Below are 15138 nucleotides of genomic sequence, written 5' to 3'. Positions count from 1 at the left end.
TTTCCACTTACCTCCTTGGATTCCCTTTGCCGTTGCCGTTTTACCAGCATTATCAAGTCCCACCATCACAAGGGTCACCTTTCTTAAAATAATAAAAATTTAAAAATCACTTTCTGAATTAATTCAATATTGGGGAAAAAATAAAAGTAAATTCATTCATTCAAGCAACATTTAAGGAGCTTCTACTATGTATAAGACAATCTGCTAGACCCCAGGCAGTTCAAAAATAGAATAGATTCCAAAAGCAAAATTGTTGAGAAATACCTTTAAAGTGTCATCCTTCTGTTCTATAAGCAAAAAAGAAAAAAAAAAAAATTGTAGAAGAGATTGTGCAAAAGGTAGAGAAAGAATAAGAGAAAGAGAAAGAAGGATTCTAACCATGAGTTACTTATCATGGCTAAAGACTCAATTTTCTAGTTAATTGAATGCTAAGGATTATCACAAATCTGTTTTCTTGTGAAATACATAAGAAAACAATTATTGTTAGGTTCTAGGCACTACTGGTGTGCTCACCTGTTTTTAGATATGCAGCACCTTACCAAGTATAAATCTTAAACACAGTATAACAACATGATTATTAACTTAAGTGCTAACATATTTTGAAATAGGGTTCCTACAATTATAAAGCTTAAAATGTTTTTGATGATATAGCTAAACTTGACAGAATCAGGAAAAAAAAAAATCTAGTTCAATTTTACAGTCGAAGAAACATAAGCCCAGAGTTGGAAGACAATGAGTCGCTTACAAAGCCAGAACCAGAACCTAAATCACTTAACTCTTAGAGACTTCTTAAACTGGGGATAGGTAAAAAGAAACAAACCTATTATAATGGTCCTATTATCTTGGCAATACAGTCCACCACTAGAGCTCATTTCTGGTTCAGGTTGAGCCATCACACAATATAACAGGTAAGACCATCCATTAACACCATAGATTTGGGAATATAGCAAGAAAGCCAGAGCGTAACATGGCTGTCATGTTAAAGCCACAGGGCCACATTCTCATGGGATACAGTCAGGGCTTCTGCCAAGTCATTCTTCACTAACAATCATCCCAAAAAGGGTTAAAAAAAAACAGAACTTAGATGTTAAGAAGGGGTGTTCTTTCATCTCTCTAGCCCTGACTCTCTTGGATCTGTTTGTTTTTGTTTTATTCTACATGTATTCAAAGGATCCATATAACAAAAAGAAAGGACAGAGTTGAAGGTGTAAGGCAGTCAGGTTATGGGTCATATGCTGAGGAAGAACAAACCTGGTCTTGCAAAAGCCAAATTGGTCATCTATTAAACAAATAGTTACTGACCATCTTCTGTACACTAGACACCAGTGTTCTAGGTATTTGAGATACACCTGTTTGTTTTTTAAGAATTTTTATTTATTTGTCAGAGAGAGAGCACAAGCAGGGGGAGTGGAAGAGGGAGAAGCAGGCTTCCCGCTGAGCAAGGAGCCCAATGTGGGACTCGATACCAGGACCCCAGGATCATGACCTGAGCCAAAGGCAGATGCTTAACTGACTGAGCCACCCAGGCATCCCGAGATACGCCTGTTTATTAAAATAACTACAACAACAAGAAAACAAACAAAAACAGATACAGAAATTCTTCCCTTACTAAACTTACATGTTAGTGGCAGGAGACAATAATAATAAATATAACAACTAAGTACATTATAACTATGTTGGAAGGTGGTTACATACTATTAAAAAATATAGAATAAAGCAGGGTAAAGGGAGGCGGGAGTGGGGATTTTTTATGTAGTTTTATGTAGGTGGGTTGCAGTTTTATGTAGGTGATATGGGCAGTCCTCATTGAGAAAGTAAAATCGGAGCAAGGCCTTGAAGGAGGGAGTTAGTCATGCAAATATCTGGGTCAAGAGAATATCTAGAGCAAAGGCACTAACGTGGGGGCATGCAGGAATGTTCTAATATCAGCATGCAAGCCAATGTGGTAAAACCCAGTGAGAATGGAGCAGGGAAGAAGAACAGGGAGTCAGAAACACATCAGAGGCCAGATCACGGAGGACCTTGTAGGTGAGGACTTTGGCTTTTGTGAATGAAGTTAATTTACTCTCCATATTAATTTCTTTTGTTATCCAGGAGCCATAGTCTTCTAAAAGTTTCAACTGTCTATACCCACCATGGGGAATAAATGGAAGTATATCTAAGCTTGAATCAGTGCAAGAATAAAGTAAGCCACAATTAGCAGCATCCCCATACCCCATCCCTAGTCATCCAGTGGGGGGTCAGTGGGAATGCCAAAGAGAACCATGACAGATTATGAATTTAAGGAGCTGAGGTAGTATGTGAGTTCTGGATACCTCTATGCATGTAGAAATTATACCTGATTATCAACTGTGAAAAATATGAGTTTACTTCTTGAGGAAGCAGTGCAATATTCTGGAGTATAACTTTATTATTTTGTTTGAAGAATTCATAACTACCAAATATCAAATAAGACTTAAATACAAATTATGGGGCGCCTGGGTGGCTCAATTAGTTAAGCATCTGCCTTCGGCTCAGGTCATGATCCCAGGGTCCTGGGATTGAGCCCCACATTGGGGTCCCCAGGGAGCCTGCTTCTCCCTCTCCCTCTGCTGCTCGCCCTGCTGTGCTCTCTCACTCTCTCTCAAATAAATAAATAAAATCTTTAAAAAAAAGATTTAAATACAAAATAATTTCTTAAGCAAAGTATAGTAAATGTCTATCCAAAAGAAATGGATAATGTAGCATTTATATAATATTTTAGGTAACTCCAGTTACTAGATATACAATTAGATTAAAATAATATTAAAACTAATTCAATTGCCCTTTGAAAAATGTATAATGTATTTCAAGATCTACCATGCTTCAAACATGACGATGAACCAAAACAATTACTGTTAGGGAACAAAATGCCCACATTATGCTTATTTGCATCATTTATTCTATAAATATTTATTAAACACCTTTTATACAGCAGCAAACAAACATTCCACAATCCCTAGCCCTCCTACACCTTAGAGCAAGAAAACAGGTTTTAGGTAAGTATGTGTGGTGACTGTTGTCATGGAAAAGCACAGGCAGCTGCAGGGAGAGATGGCAGGCAACCATACCTACTCTAGAAGTCAAGGAAGACCAACTGCAACTAGGTCAGCAGTTCCTAGGTACATCACGGAACTGATGTTTTCTCATGCCTTATGAGCCAAAGTGAAAAATCTCAAATATACTTTTTTCAGGAAAATGGCCCCTCATTCTCTATTACACAGATTGCATCTTATGTTTTCTCTCCATTCTTGCCAAGATTTCAGCTGAAAAAAATCTTCCAAATAATTGCTCTTAAACATTTTGAAACATTGCTCTTGAAGCTTGCTACCAAGGGTATTAGCTTTTTACCTTAAAAGCTTTCCTTTTTTAATAGACTATTAGGTTCAAACAAAAAAGTCCTTCAAACATGAAAATAACACATTGGAAAATTGTAATTATGCTGAGACTGGCACAAAATAAGTCTCTCTGGATTTCTTTTTTACTCTGACTACTCTTGAAAGCAGTTAATTTTTTAGATCATTACGCCATATACTTGAAAACATGACTTTAATTAAATATTTGAGGTAATTAAAGTCTTAATGAATAAACATAACATTAGCAGTACAAATGAAAATCACAGCATGAATTACTGCAATGTCCGATAACAAAACATTAAATTTATACTTTCAGAACAGAATGGGTTTATTTTATTTTTTTTCTAAAGATTTTATTTATTTGACAGAGAGACAGCCAGAGAGGAAACACAAGCAGGGGGAGTGGGAGAGGGAGAAGCAGGCTTCCCGCAGAGCAGGGAGCCCGACACCCTGACGCTGGGCTCGATCCCGGGACCCTGGGATCTTGACCTGAGCCGAAGGCAGATGCTTAATGGCTGAGCCACCCAGGGGTCCCCAGAATGGGTTTAAAAGGTTAACATTCACCTAACACTCAAAATTCTATGCAACCCTTTAAAAAATGAAGATGTACAATCTAACACATGTTAAAAATGTACGTCATTACAGCTGTTTAAAATATGGTAAATCATCACTGATTGGGAATAGCTGGCTGTGCCTATGACAAAAGAAGGATGGAAGACACTCTGTCTTTTAACCTTATGATTACTGATCAAATACATTAGCCCTTCTATTAAAAAAATATATATACAGTGTGCTTAGGTTTAGTGTCTAGAAAAGTTCATACTAGTAAAAAAAACAAGTCATTTGGTCAGACAGGAGGCATTATGGACACAAACATGCCTGAGACACGGTTTTCTATCCCAGAGTACTCATCTTCTAATGAGAGTGACTAAAACATAAACAAATATTAGTACAACAAAAAACAACAGATACAGAAATTCTTCCCTTACTAAACTTACATGATAGTGGCAGGAGACAATAATAATAAATATAAGAACTAATATTAGTACATTGTGACACTATGACAGTTAAATATGCTCATCTATACATAAAAGATATTAAAGTAATACAGAGCAAGAGGACTTTATCCAGCCTAAAGATACAGAAGGTCACGGAAGCTTCTTAGACAAGGCAATGCTTCGGCTAAGCGGTTAAAGTGGAAAAGTTTGCCAAACAAGGGGAAGATGAAAATAGAAGGTAGGAGAATGAAGAGATTCCAACTGAGAATACTGCCTGAGAAGATACCACACCAAGGAGGGGAGGAGAACTGGCAGGATGTAGAGTTGCTAAAGCCAGGGGTTAAGAGTACACCTTAGAGCAGCCTTAAACAAAAGGAGAACACTTGTTAGACTCACACATAATCATGACACAATACGACTACACACTGAGTCTAAAGGAAACTTGATATACTGCTACCCTAGGAACTAGTATCAACAAATAGTTAACAATGTGACCTTCCCAGAAGTTGAAAGTGATTACTTCACTCTTATCACAGTTATCCCTGAGTCATTAATTATATATCAAACTACAAAGGCTGAGATGGAAAGGACTTCGTGGTATTTTAAGATGTACAGTATGTTTGTACTAGTAACAAATCTGATAGGTTGCCACAACCTTGGTATTAGACCTGTATTCAAGTCCCAGATTTGCCACTTCCAAGTTATATGACCTGGGCCATGTTATTTAACTTCTCAGAATTTTATCAGTAAAATGAGTTAATAATAACATCCATCCCATAGGAATGTGGTTAAATGAAATATGACACTGCAAGTAAAGTGCTCAATGCCTGTGGCACAAAATAAGTGCTCAACCAATAGCTATTCTTATTACAGCATAAGACTCAAAACAGGGAGTCCATGAGATGAGACCCCAGAAACAGACAGGGACCAGATTAGAGAATGAATGGGTGCAGTTTTACACATGTTGACAGTGCTCACTCATCTCACACTGAAGTCTGAAGCTGAAGGAGAGACCTGTGCTAGGTTTATGAGACGTACACCTGGTAATTAAAACTATGAGAACAGATGAAAGATCCCAGGGAGGGCGCAGGAGGGAGAAGAGCCAGGGGCGAGGGGGGCATGGAACCCTGAGAACCTTTGAAGAAACCCTTAAAACTGTAGTCAGAAAGAAATGAGGAGACTAAAGAAATGGCAGCATTGGGAATAGTTTCCAGAAGGGTTATGAGATGAACAATATCAAATACTGCAAAGTTTCGTAAAATAAAAGTATCTTTTTTTTTTTGCAATTGTCCCAAATTAAGTAACTCAGCAGTAAATGCTCTCATCTTTTCCCAAACCCTGCAATAACCAATGCCTTGAATTTATACAGTATGTCTTAATAGTTCAAAGCTACTTTACCCTACCATTTATATTCATACTGTCCCTGCAAGTAGAGCGGGTACAAGTTACCCATCTCTACGTGCTCATAAAAAGTCAACAGCAGTTTCCATGGCAAGTTTAAATACAATGGCTTGTAAAAATAGTAATAATCATTATTATTTTAAAGGGTAACTTGAACCATTTTGTTTAGCCTACAATTTACTCACATTTATATATATGCACATAGATACACATCCGATAGCCAAGTAGTATGGCTCATTTTCTTTTTCTTTTTTTTTTTTTTAAGATTTTATTTGTTTATTTGTGTCAGAGAGAGAGAGAGAGCACAAGAAGGGGGAGCAGCAGAGGGACAAGCAGGCTCCCTGCTGAGCAAGGAGCCCGATGTGGGACTTGATCCCAGGACCCTGGGATCATGACCTGAGCTGAAGGCAGACCCTTAACCGACTGAGCCACCCAGGCACCCCAGTATGGCTCATTTGCATCACAGTATCTTGAAGGTATTGTGGTATTTTACACAATATCATAATCAAAACTTAGTTCGTGGACCTAATAGAAAGTAGATTACCTAATAACAGGTACACTAACTAAGGTCATGAATAGCATGCTGTTAATAAAACCTAACCATGATATTGATGAAAATCTAACTATGGCATTTTTCTGCTTAAAATCCTTAAACAAAATCAAGTCCAAACTCTGTAGCCTCCTCTTCTGCCACTCTCCTCCAGCAGGCCTACTAGTCCACGTACTCCCCTCATCCTTTCTGTCCTTCCTGACCATCCATGCTACCACAGCAAACAGACATTAACTTTCTCAGGCAACTTCTCATACAGTGTCCTCTACTAGAACTTGTCAATCAACTCTGTAGCCCTAGCATCAAACACGCTGGGCACACATTAAGCATCTTTACTGAATGAAACAGCATAATATATTTTCCGACTCCCCCATTTGCTGAGTAAATATTAAGTAAAATTAAAATATATAATTTTCAGTTGATAAAGTACTACAATGGATTTAATTTATATAAACCTTCACATAAAAGTAACAGTTCAATCTTAGGGAATGTAATTAAAAGTATCTATCTTCTGGGATGCCTGGGTGGCTCAGTCCATTAAGCATCTGCCTTCAGCTCAGGTCATGATTCCAGGGTCCTGGGATGGAGTCCCTCATCGGGCTCCCTGCTCAGCGGGGAGTCTGCTTCTCCCTCTTCCTCTGTCTGCCACTCCCCCTGCTTGTGCTCTCTCTCTCTCTGACAAATAAATAAAATCTTTAAAAAAAATTATCTATCTTCTTACATCAAACTGGCTGAGTTTTCTGAAAAAGTTTATGTGCTCAAGGTTTCAAGGTAATAACAGTGAGAAATATTTTTAAAAGTGAAATAATTCTGAGTAAAAAAAATTAAAAGTAGGGATTAGGAGAGTCAAAAGCTTGTTTTATATATTTGATCTCAGAGTCTCTTTTTATAAAACAGATATACAATTTGATATATCAGAAATATAAGCAACATAATACTGGAGTTTTGAACTTAGACTCAGAAAATATTTGATTTGTCAATCTTTTTTGAGTGACATTATTGCAATCATTTGAACATCTACAATTCTAAACTTCCTGACCTGTCAACTAAGGAGACAATACTTCAAATGAGATAATTACATAAAAACTATTTCTAACTTCAAAAATATTTTGCAAGTCAAAAATAAACTATTTCGGGGGCGCTTGGGTGGCTCAGTCAGTTAAGCAGCTGCCTTTGGCTCAGTTCATGACCCAAGAGTCCTGGGATCGAGCCCTGCATCGGGCTCTCTGATCAGTGCGGAGTCTGCTTCTCACTCTTCCTCTCTCTCTGCCCCTCTCCCTGCACTCATGTTCTCTTCTCTGTCTCAAATAAATAAAATAAAATCTTAAAAAAAAACAACACAATTTCACCAAAACACTAAAAAAACTTAACACATCAAATTAGTATTACTGAAAATATTTAGAACTACATAAAGCAAGTTCTAAATTTAAAAAGTAACATAAACACACATAGGAAAAAAAGACTTGGGAACACGATTTTATGATAAATGTGTGAGAGAAAGAAAAAACCTACCACAAAAAAAAAATCGATATAATAAAAAATTTACCAAAAAAAAATTATGGTGTGATTTTATTGTACAAGTGCACTATTTTCTGACATTTTAATTCAGATTGTGGAGCCCAGGATAATATTACATCAAAATCACTATCTAAATTTATGGACCATTAATAAATAGAAAGAGGACCAAACTTGGGGTCATATGCTAGCTCTGAAGTCAAATTTTTAGTGTCAATTTGTTTATTTCTAAAATATAAAGGGGTAGAATCAGAATGTCTCTAGGTCCCTTTTTATCCTAAAATTCTAAACTTATTAAGAATAAACAAGAAGCCCCAGGGGTTTAAAAAGAAATGTAAACCATTCCAGTTCTGCATACAGCACATCAGATAATCCTTGCTAATCTGTGTGTACAGCTTAATTAACAAATTAAAAACTCAGCAATTTCTATAAACAGTCTAGGATTTACAGTTATATTTATTTAAACCAAAATGATGGCTATTAAGGTGCTAAATGTTTCCCCACTGAAAAAATTCATAGCAAAGACGATATACCCTATCATGGTACGCTTTTACCAGACACCACAGAGATGTACAAAAAGCATTAATCCACAATGCTTAAGTAACATCTGAGTCTCTTTTACAGTTGGCCACAGTGAACAACAATTTACTAATAAATTTGAAGTAAAGTTTTGATAAGCTGAATTCTGACATCAAAAAACACAGACGGGCAAGAAACTACTTCCAGCTAGTGGTTACTTCTAGGAAGGGATGTAGGAGATGAATAGGGAGCAAGGAGCTTCAAAGATTTGTTATCTATTTCTTTAGAAAAAAACTGAAATGTGATAACCAAAGTTTAATACTTGTAAAATCTGGGTAGTAGGCACATGAGTACTTACTATATTTTTCTTTTTGTTTAAATAATAGTAAATATTTTTATTTTTAATTGTAATATTACGTTATTCTTCTTGCCGATTTTTTTCTCATTTAACTTGATATTAATTTTCTGCTTCTCTTAGGTAAGCCATTTCTGAATTCATGCCCTTGGAAAGCTTAGGAAGCACAAAATTTCTTCAAGACCCCAGTAAAATTATACCCCTTCCAAAATCCTGTCCTTTATTCTTGCTAAAAATCTTAGAAATCATCTTTCAACTCTTGCGTGTTCTATCACATTTTATATGCACTATTCCATCAACTAGACACTACCTGGCATAAATCATAGTAGTTTAGAGTATGTAGATGATAATATGTAAGGGTGAGGACCTACTTACAAGGTCCCGAATATACTGAGCACGATGGCTTGTATTCTGTGTCCAGGACAAATGCTGTTCCCTATACACAAAATAAATTTCAATAGTTTTAAATGTTAAAAATTAAAATATGAAAGTACTAGGAAAAAAGTATAGGTGAATATAATCTTGGATACATATAATGGAATATAATCTAATTATTACACTAAATGGTGTATTTGAATAAAAAATTGTTAAATGTTTATGCTTCAAACACCATAGAAAATTTACAAATATAACAAATGGAAGAAAAATATCTGCAATATATACTATAGAAAAATGGTTACTACTATATACATTTAAAATCTCTTAGAAAATTCAATAAGAAAATGCACCTGCCCCAATAGGAAAACACCAAGGGAAATCATTGGGAAATTCCCAAAAGAAGAAATACAAAAGTCCAAGGAAAAAACAATTTTAATAGGAATCAAAAAAATAGAAACTAAATGCAGACAGCATTTCTCCCTATAACCTGAAAAAAACAAGTGGTGACTTGGGGAAGGGGGGAAAAGGCACTTTTATACACTTCTGGTAGGAGCAACGATTGTTGATATGTTTTGTTTTTTTAAAGCCTTTCTGAAGAGCAATTTGGCAATATATAGCAAATACCTTAAACTTTTTCATTTGATCTCATCATCATTTGAATTCCATTTCCAAAATATTTATAGAGGGGTGCCCACACAAGCCTTGTTCATAATAGTGAAAAATTTTTAATTTTCTAAATATTTAGTAACAGGAATAATTAAACATACTTTGGTGAATCTATACAACACACTACTCTACCTAAAAAGATGGTTCATGAAAAACATGTAAAGATGCAAAAAGATAATAATTATGATTAAAGCAAAAATAAATAAAAAGCTGCAAAATAGCATTCTATTATCTCTTTATTGTTTAAAAATTTACACAGATAGAAACCATCAACAAAACAAAAAGGCAACCTCCTGAATGAGAGAAGATATTTGCAAATCATACATCCAATAAAGGATTAACATCCCAAATGTATAAAACTTAGGATAATACATAACTTGACACAACTCAAAAAAATAACCTGATTAAAAAACAGGCAGAGGACCCAAACAAATGTTCTTCCAAAGAAAACACAGAGATGGCCAAAGGCACATGAAAGGATGCTCAATGTCACTAATCATGAGGGAAATGCAAATCAAAACTAAAATAAGGTATCACCTCACACTGGTCAGATTGGCTATTATCAAAAAGACAAAAAATAACAAGTGTTGGTGCAGATGTGGAGAAAAGGGAAATCCTGTACACTGTTGGTGGGAACATAAATTTTCCACTATGGAAAACATATGGAGTATGGAGGTTCCTCAAAAACTTAAAAATAGAACTACCAGGCGCGCCTGGGTGGCTCAGTCAGTTAAGCATCTGCCTTCAGCTCAGGTCATGATCCCAGGGTCCTGGGATCGAGCCCCGCATCGGGCTCCCTGCTCAGTGGGAAGCCTGCTTCTCCCTCTCCCACTCCCCCTGCTTGTGTTCCCTCTCTCGCTGTGTCTCTCTCTGTCAAATAAATAAATAAAATCTTTAAAAAAAAAAAAATAGAACTACCATACGATCCAGCAATTCCACTTCTGGGTATCTATAGAAGAAAACAAAGATACCAATTTGAAGAGATACATGCACCCCTATGTTTACTGCAGCATTATTTACAATAGCCAAGATATGGAAGCAACCTAAATGTCCATCGATAGATGAATAAAGATGTGGTGTATAGATATACGATGGAATATTACTCGGCCATAAAAAAAGAATGAAATCCTGCCATTTACAACAACATGGATGGGCCCAGAGGTATTAACGCTAAGTGAAATAAGTCAGGGAAAGACAAGTATCATATGTTTTCATTTATTTATGGAATCTAAAAAACAAACATACAAACCAAACAGAAACTTACAGAGATAGGAAACAAACTGTTGGTTACTATAGCAGGGAGAGATGAAATAAGTGAAGGGGATTAAGAGTTACAAACTTCCAGTTATAAAATAAATGAGTCACAGGGATGTTATATACAGCATAGGGAATATAGTCAATAATATTTTAATAATTTTGTGTAGTGTCAGATGGTTAATTGGACTCACCATGGAGATCATTTGGTAATGAGTAAAAACAGCAAATAAAAAGAGAATTTACAGTTATATAAGAGATTCTACAACAAAATGTAAATCTTTATATGCCACTTTATATGCCACTTTTTGCTTAACTGTGCTTTCAATGTTCTACATAAACATTCATCACCTTTAAATAACAATAAACATGCATTACTTTTAAATATTTTTAAATAACAACAGCTCCTGTCCACAAGCCATCCTGGAGGACAGGTGAGAAGAGTTGAATAAACATTTCATTACAATACATGGATAAGCAGAGACAAATACAGGGTGCTAAGCAATTATAATGAAAAGGTAAAAAACCTAGATGGAATTCAAAGAAAGTTTTCTGAAAGAGAATCTCCCAACTGACAAGTGAGGAATGATTAGGAACAGCTAACCAAAAAAAGAAGAGCATTTGGTGAGGAATGGAGGGACTAGAGAACTTAAATTCGGCGAATTTGGCATAAGGAATTTGGACAGAAGGAAAAAGGAAAAAAGACCACTGACAACAGTGTAGAGAATTGATCAGAGGGGAACAGTGGAAAGTCTGTCAAAGAAATGTGGGAAAGAAATAATGGAAATTTAATCTAAAACCGCGCAGTGGGGCGGCGCCTGGGTGGCTCAGTTGTTAAGCATCTGCCTTCCGCTCAGGTCATGATCCTAGGGTCCTGGGATGGAGCCCCGCATCGGGCTCCCTGCTCCGCAGGAAGCCTGCCTCTCCCTCTTCCACTCCCCCTGCTGGTGTTCCCTCTCTCGCTTTGTCTCTCTCTGTCAAATAAATAAATAAAATCTTTAAAACAGAGCAATGGGTATGGAAAGGCTAAAAGAGTGTAAGACTTATAAGTGGTATTAAGCCCATAGAAACCAAAAGACTTTATGATTTGAGAGATCAAAGCACAAAGAGGTATCTAGGATTGCTCCCGGCTTGACTTGGGTAAAAAGAAGGCAGAAGCAATTCAGCATGGAAATGAGAGAGGATCTAAATTCAATTTTGGATGTGCTGGGATTGAGGATTCTTGTGGAATGGGATATGTAAATCTTCAAGTGGTAGATGAGTCTTTGTACTGGAAACACACGGACTTGAAAGTCAATGTTTAAGTGGCCACTGAAGTCACTATATGTGGTGAAATTGCCCACGAAGGGAGAACATACAGAAGAAAAGAGAGTTGAAGACAGAACACTGGGGAAGACTTGAGAGTGAGATGACGAAAGGCTAACTGGCAAACAGAGAAAGAAATGGCCAAAGGCAGAAAGGTAAAAATTTTTAAATTCAGGAAAAATAAACCAGAGAATTTTAAGAAGAGAGTGGTCTTAAGTGTCAAACTGAATTAAAGGGTCTGGGCAGAAGTCTTCAAATGCAGGAAGTTAAGGAATGCATGAGAGGAGATGAAGTTGAGAAAGTATCAGTAATCCATTGCCAACTGTTAGTCTGGGGTGAAGGCTGAGAGGGAAAGGTAGTGGCTGCAGGGACAGAGGGTTGTTTATTATGGTAGACACAGAATAATGACTTCCCAAATATGTCTACAACCTAATCACTGGAACCTGTGAATATGTTACCTTACATGGCAAAAGGAATCTTGCAGACATGATTAAGTTAAGGATCTTGGATGGGGAGCTTATCTTGGGAGTACCCAGGTAGACCAGATGTAAACACAAGAGTCATCATAAAAGGGACTTTTTAAAGTCCTGATAAAAGAGCAGAGAAGAAGGATGTTATACAATTGGCTTTGAGGATGGAAGAAGGGGGCCACAAGCCAATGACTGCAGGCAACCTCTTTTTTTTTTTTTTTTTGCTGGAAAAGGCAAAGAAAAACAGATTCTCTCTCAGAGCCTCCAGAAAGCTCTAAGGCTCTCCTGACCCATTTTAGACTTCTGGCCTCAGAACTGTAGGATAATAAATTTGTGTTGTTTTGGGTCACTACATTAATAGTAATTTGTTAAGCAGCAATAGGAAACATTTAGTTTGGGTTGTTTTTTAGGTAAGAGAGGCTTGAGCATGTTTACATTCTAAAGAAAGAACAGAAGCGAAGCTGTGAAGACAAAAGAGAAAGAGATTTTGTATTTTTGATAAAACCGAACAATAAATTTTGGAATCAAAGTTTAGCTTTATTCTTGTATCCCAGAAGTTTTCTCTGTGACCTCTGGCAAAATGCTGACCAACTGAAGCTAACCAAGAAATGGGAAAAAAATGGAATAAAGAACACAGCCACCATAATTAGTCTTGAAAAGGAAAAATGAACCCTTCTTCCACAAACACAGAAAGGGAAGAAGGGAAAGGTATCTATACTGATAAGTATAAAATGAATTGAGGTGGGGAACTGACTAATAGGCACTCGTCTCCTAATCTTAGAAGTATCATTTACTGAGTGCTACCTGCAAAGCATCAAGTACTTGCATAAATTTCCTTCTCAAAATGCTGCAAGACAAAAATTATCCACACTTGACAGGGGGAAAAGTGCCAAAATTCCTAGGATTCAGACATGAATCTGTTTGACTCAAAAACACTATATTGAGAAATCTGGCAGACACAACCATAACCAAGTTATCAAAGTTAACACTACGAGTAATAAGACTATCAACATCACGCAACCCTCGATACTGAGAAAGACATGTCATCTCTGTGGTATTCCTCTGCCCAACAACACCTTTATCAAATCACAAGGAAAACAAAACTTTGTTATAATTTACCCTTGGCCTAATTCCAAAGTAGAACTATTAAAAAGTCAACATTATTTATAAGGAATAACAAACTTAAGGTTTCTTTATAGGATAAGCCTAAAAAGCATCATTTTTACTGACTCTTGCCTAGCATAGTGCCTGGCACATGGTATTTTCTCAACAAATGAGTGAATATCAAGTAGCAGGTGCTACATCTTAATACATCTAGCGTTTCAAAATGAAAGGTTAAGAAGCGGACTCTTTCAATTAAAGGCTTAACTAGATTCCACATGAAAACTGAAGCTACACTACAGTTAAGAAAACACTTTCCATCAGCTAGTCTCATTTAATACAACACTCCTGAGGCATAGATATTATCACCCCCATTTAATATATGACAAAGGTGGGGCCAAAAGTGGTTAAGTCATATAATTTATTAAGCAGTGGAGCCAGATTTCAAACCCAAGTCCTCAAAACAGTGAGTGCATGAGTGTATGTGTGCGTGTGTGTGTTGGAAAGGAATGTGTGGATGTTATGAAAACTATATCCCATGCTTCTCTATTAAAAAAAAAAAAAAACTCCCATTACAAAAACGTCACAGGAAATATACACAACGGATAGTTTCCAATTCCATACACAAAATCCACAACTTTTTAAGAAATTCGAACCCATTTAAATGGTAACAGTAAGCACCACTGATGAGAACTTAAATGCAACTAGACAAAAAGGCTACATCCTCCTACCTCTTCCTCGGGGGACAAGTCAAATTGGGAGCAAAAGCATCCCCCGAGGCCTGAGAGAGACTCTTCCCAGAGGAGAGGTGTGGCCCCCCCAACCGGCCCCTCGGGGCGCAGCTGTCCCTACACTCCACGACCGCACCGGGCAGCCGGCTCCAGCTTACCTGATGGGCTCCCGCCACCGCTTAAACCAGCTGCAGCAATTGGCCATCAGACTGAACATGCCAGGCCGCACCTCCCGCCGCCTCCCATCCGAGCCCCGAGCGGGATGGGCCCCTGGTTGCCCCGGGCCGAGTCCCCGGAGGGCCGCAGCCGCTCCCAGGCACCTCTGAGGCGGAGAAGTCGGGAGGGAGGTCAAGGCGGTCAGTCCCAGCACCAGGCCCTGATAACCGCGCCGGGGGCCCGCGAGCCAACAACGGCCTCGTCGCCCAGGCACAGCAGGGCCGAAGGCGCAGATACACAGACCCGAGCAGGGTTAGCGGAGCCGGGCCACAGAAAACCCCCGCGTCGACGTGCTGACGTTCCTC

General features: G+C 37.6%; 1 protein-coding gene across 4 annotated transcripts in view; it reads right to left on the bottom strand.

The window, feature by feature from the left end:
- Positions 1-15138, bottom strand: part of ARL13B (ARF like GTPase 13B) — a 67138-nt gene extending 52000 nt beyond the window's left edge. For 2 of the 4 annotated variants that reach the window (XM_036097325.2, XM_078060965.1), the window contains exons 1-2: positions 14776-15138; positions 12-82 (exon numbers count right to left, since the gene is read on the bottom strand). In XM_036097325.2, coding sequence (XP_035953218.1) covers positions 12-82; positions 14776-14834 — 130 coding nt within the window. In that variant the 5' untranslated portion in view covers positions 14835-15138. The remainder of the gene's footprint in view (positions 1-11; positions 83-14775) is intronic. The other 2 variants (XM_078061014.1, XM_078061046.1) reach the window with 1 other exon arrangement.

Source organism: Halichoerus grypus, chromosome 1 (genome assembly GCF_964656455.1).
Source record: "Halichoerus grypus chromosome 1, mHalGry1.hap1.1, whole genome shotgun sequence".
NCBI classification, from domain to species: Eukaryota; Metazoa; Chordata; class Mammalia; order Carnivora; family Phocidae; genus Halichoerus; species Halichoerus grypus.
This window is presented reverse-complemented; position numbering and strand designations above follow the sequence as displayed.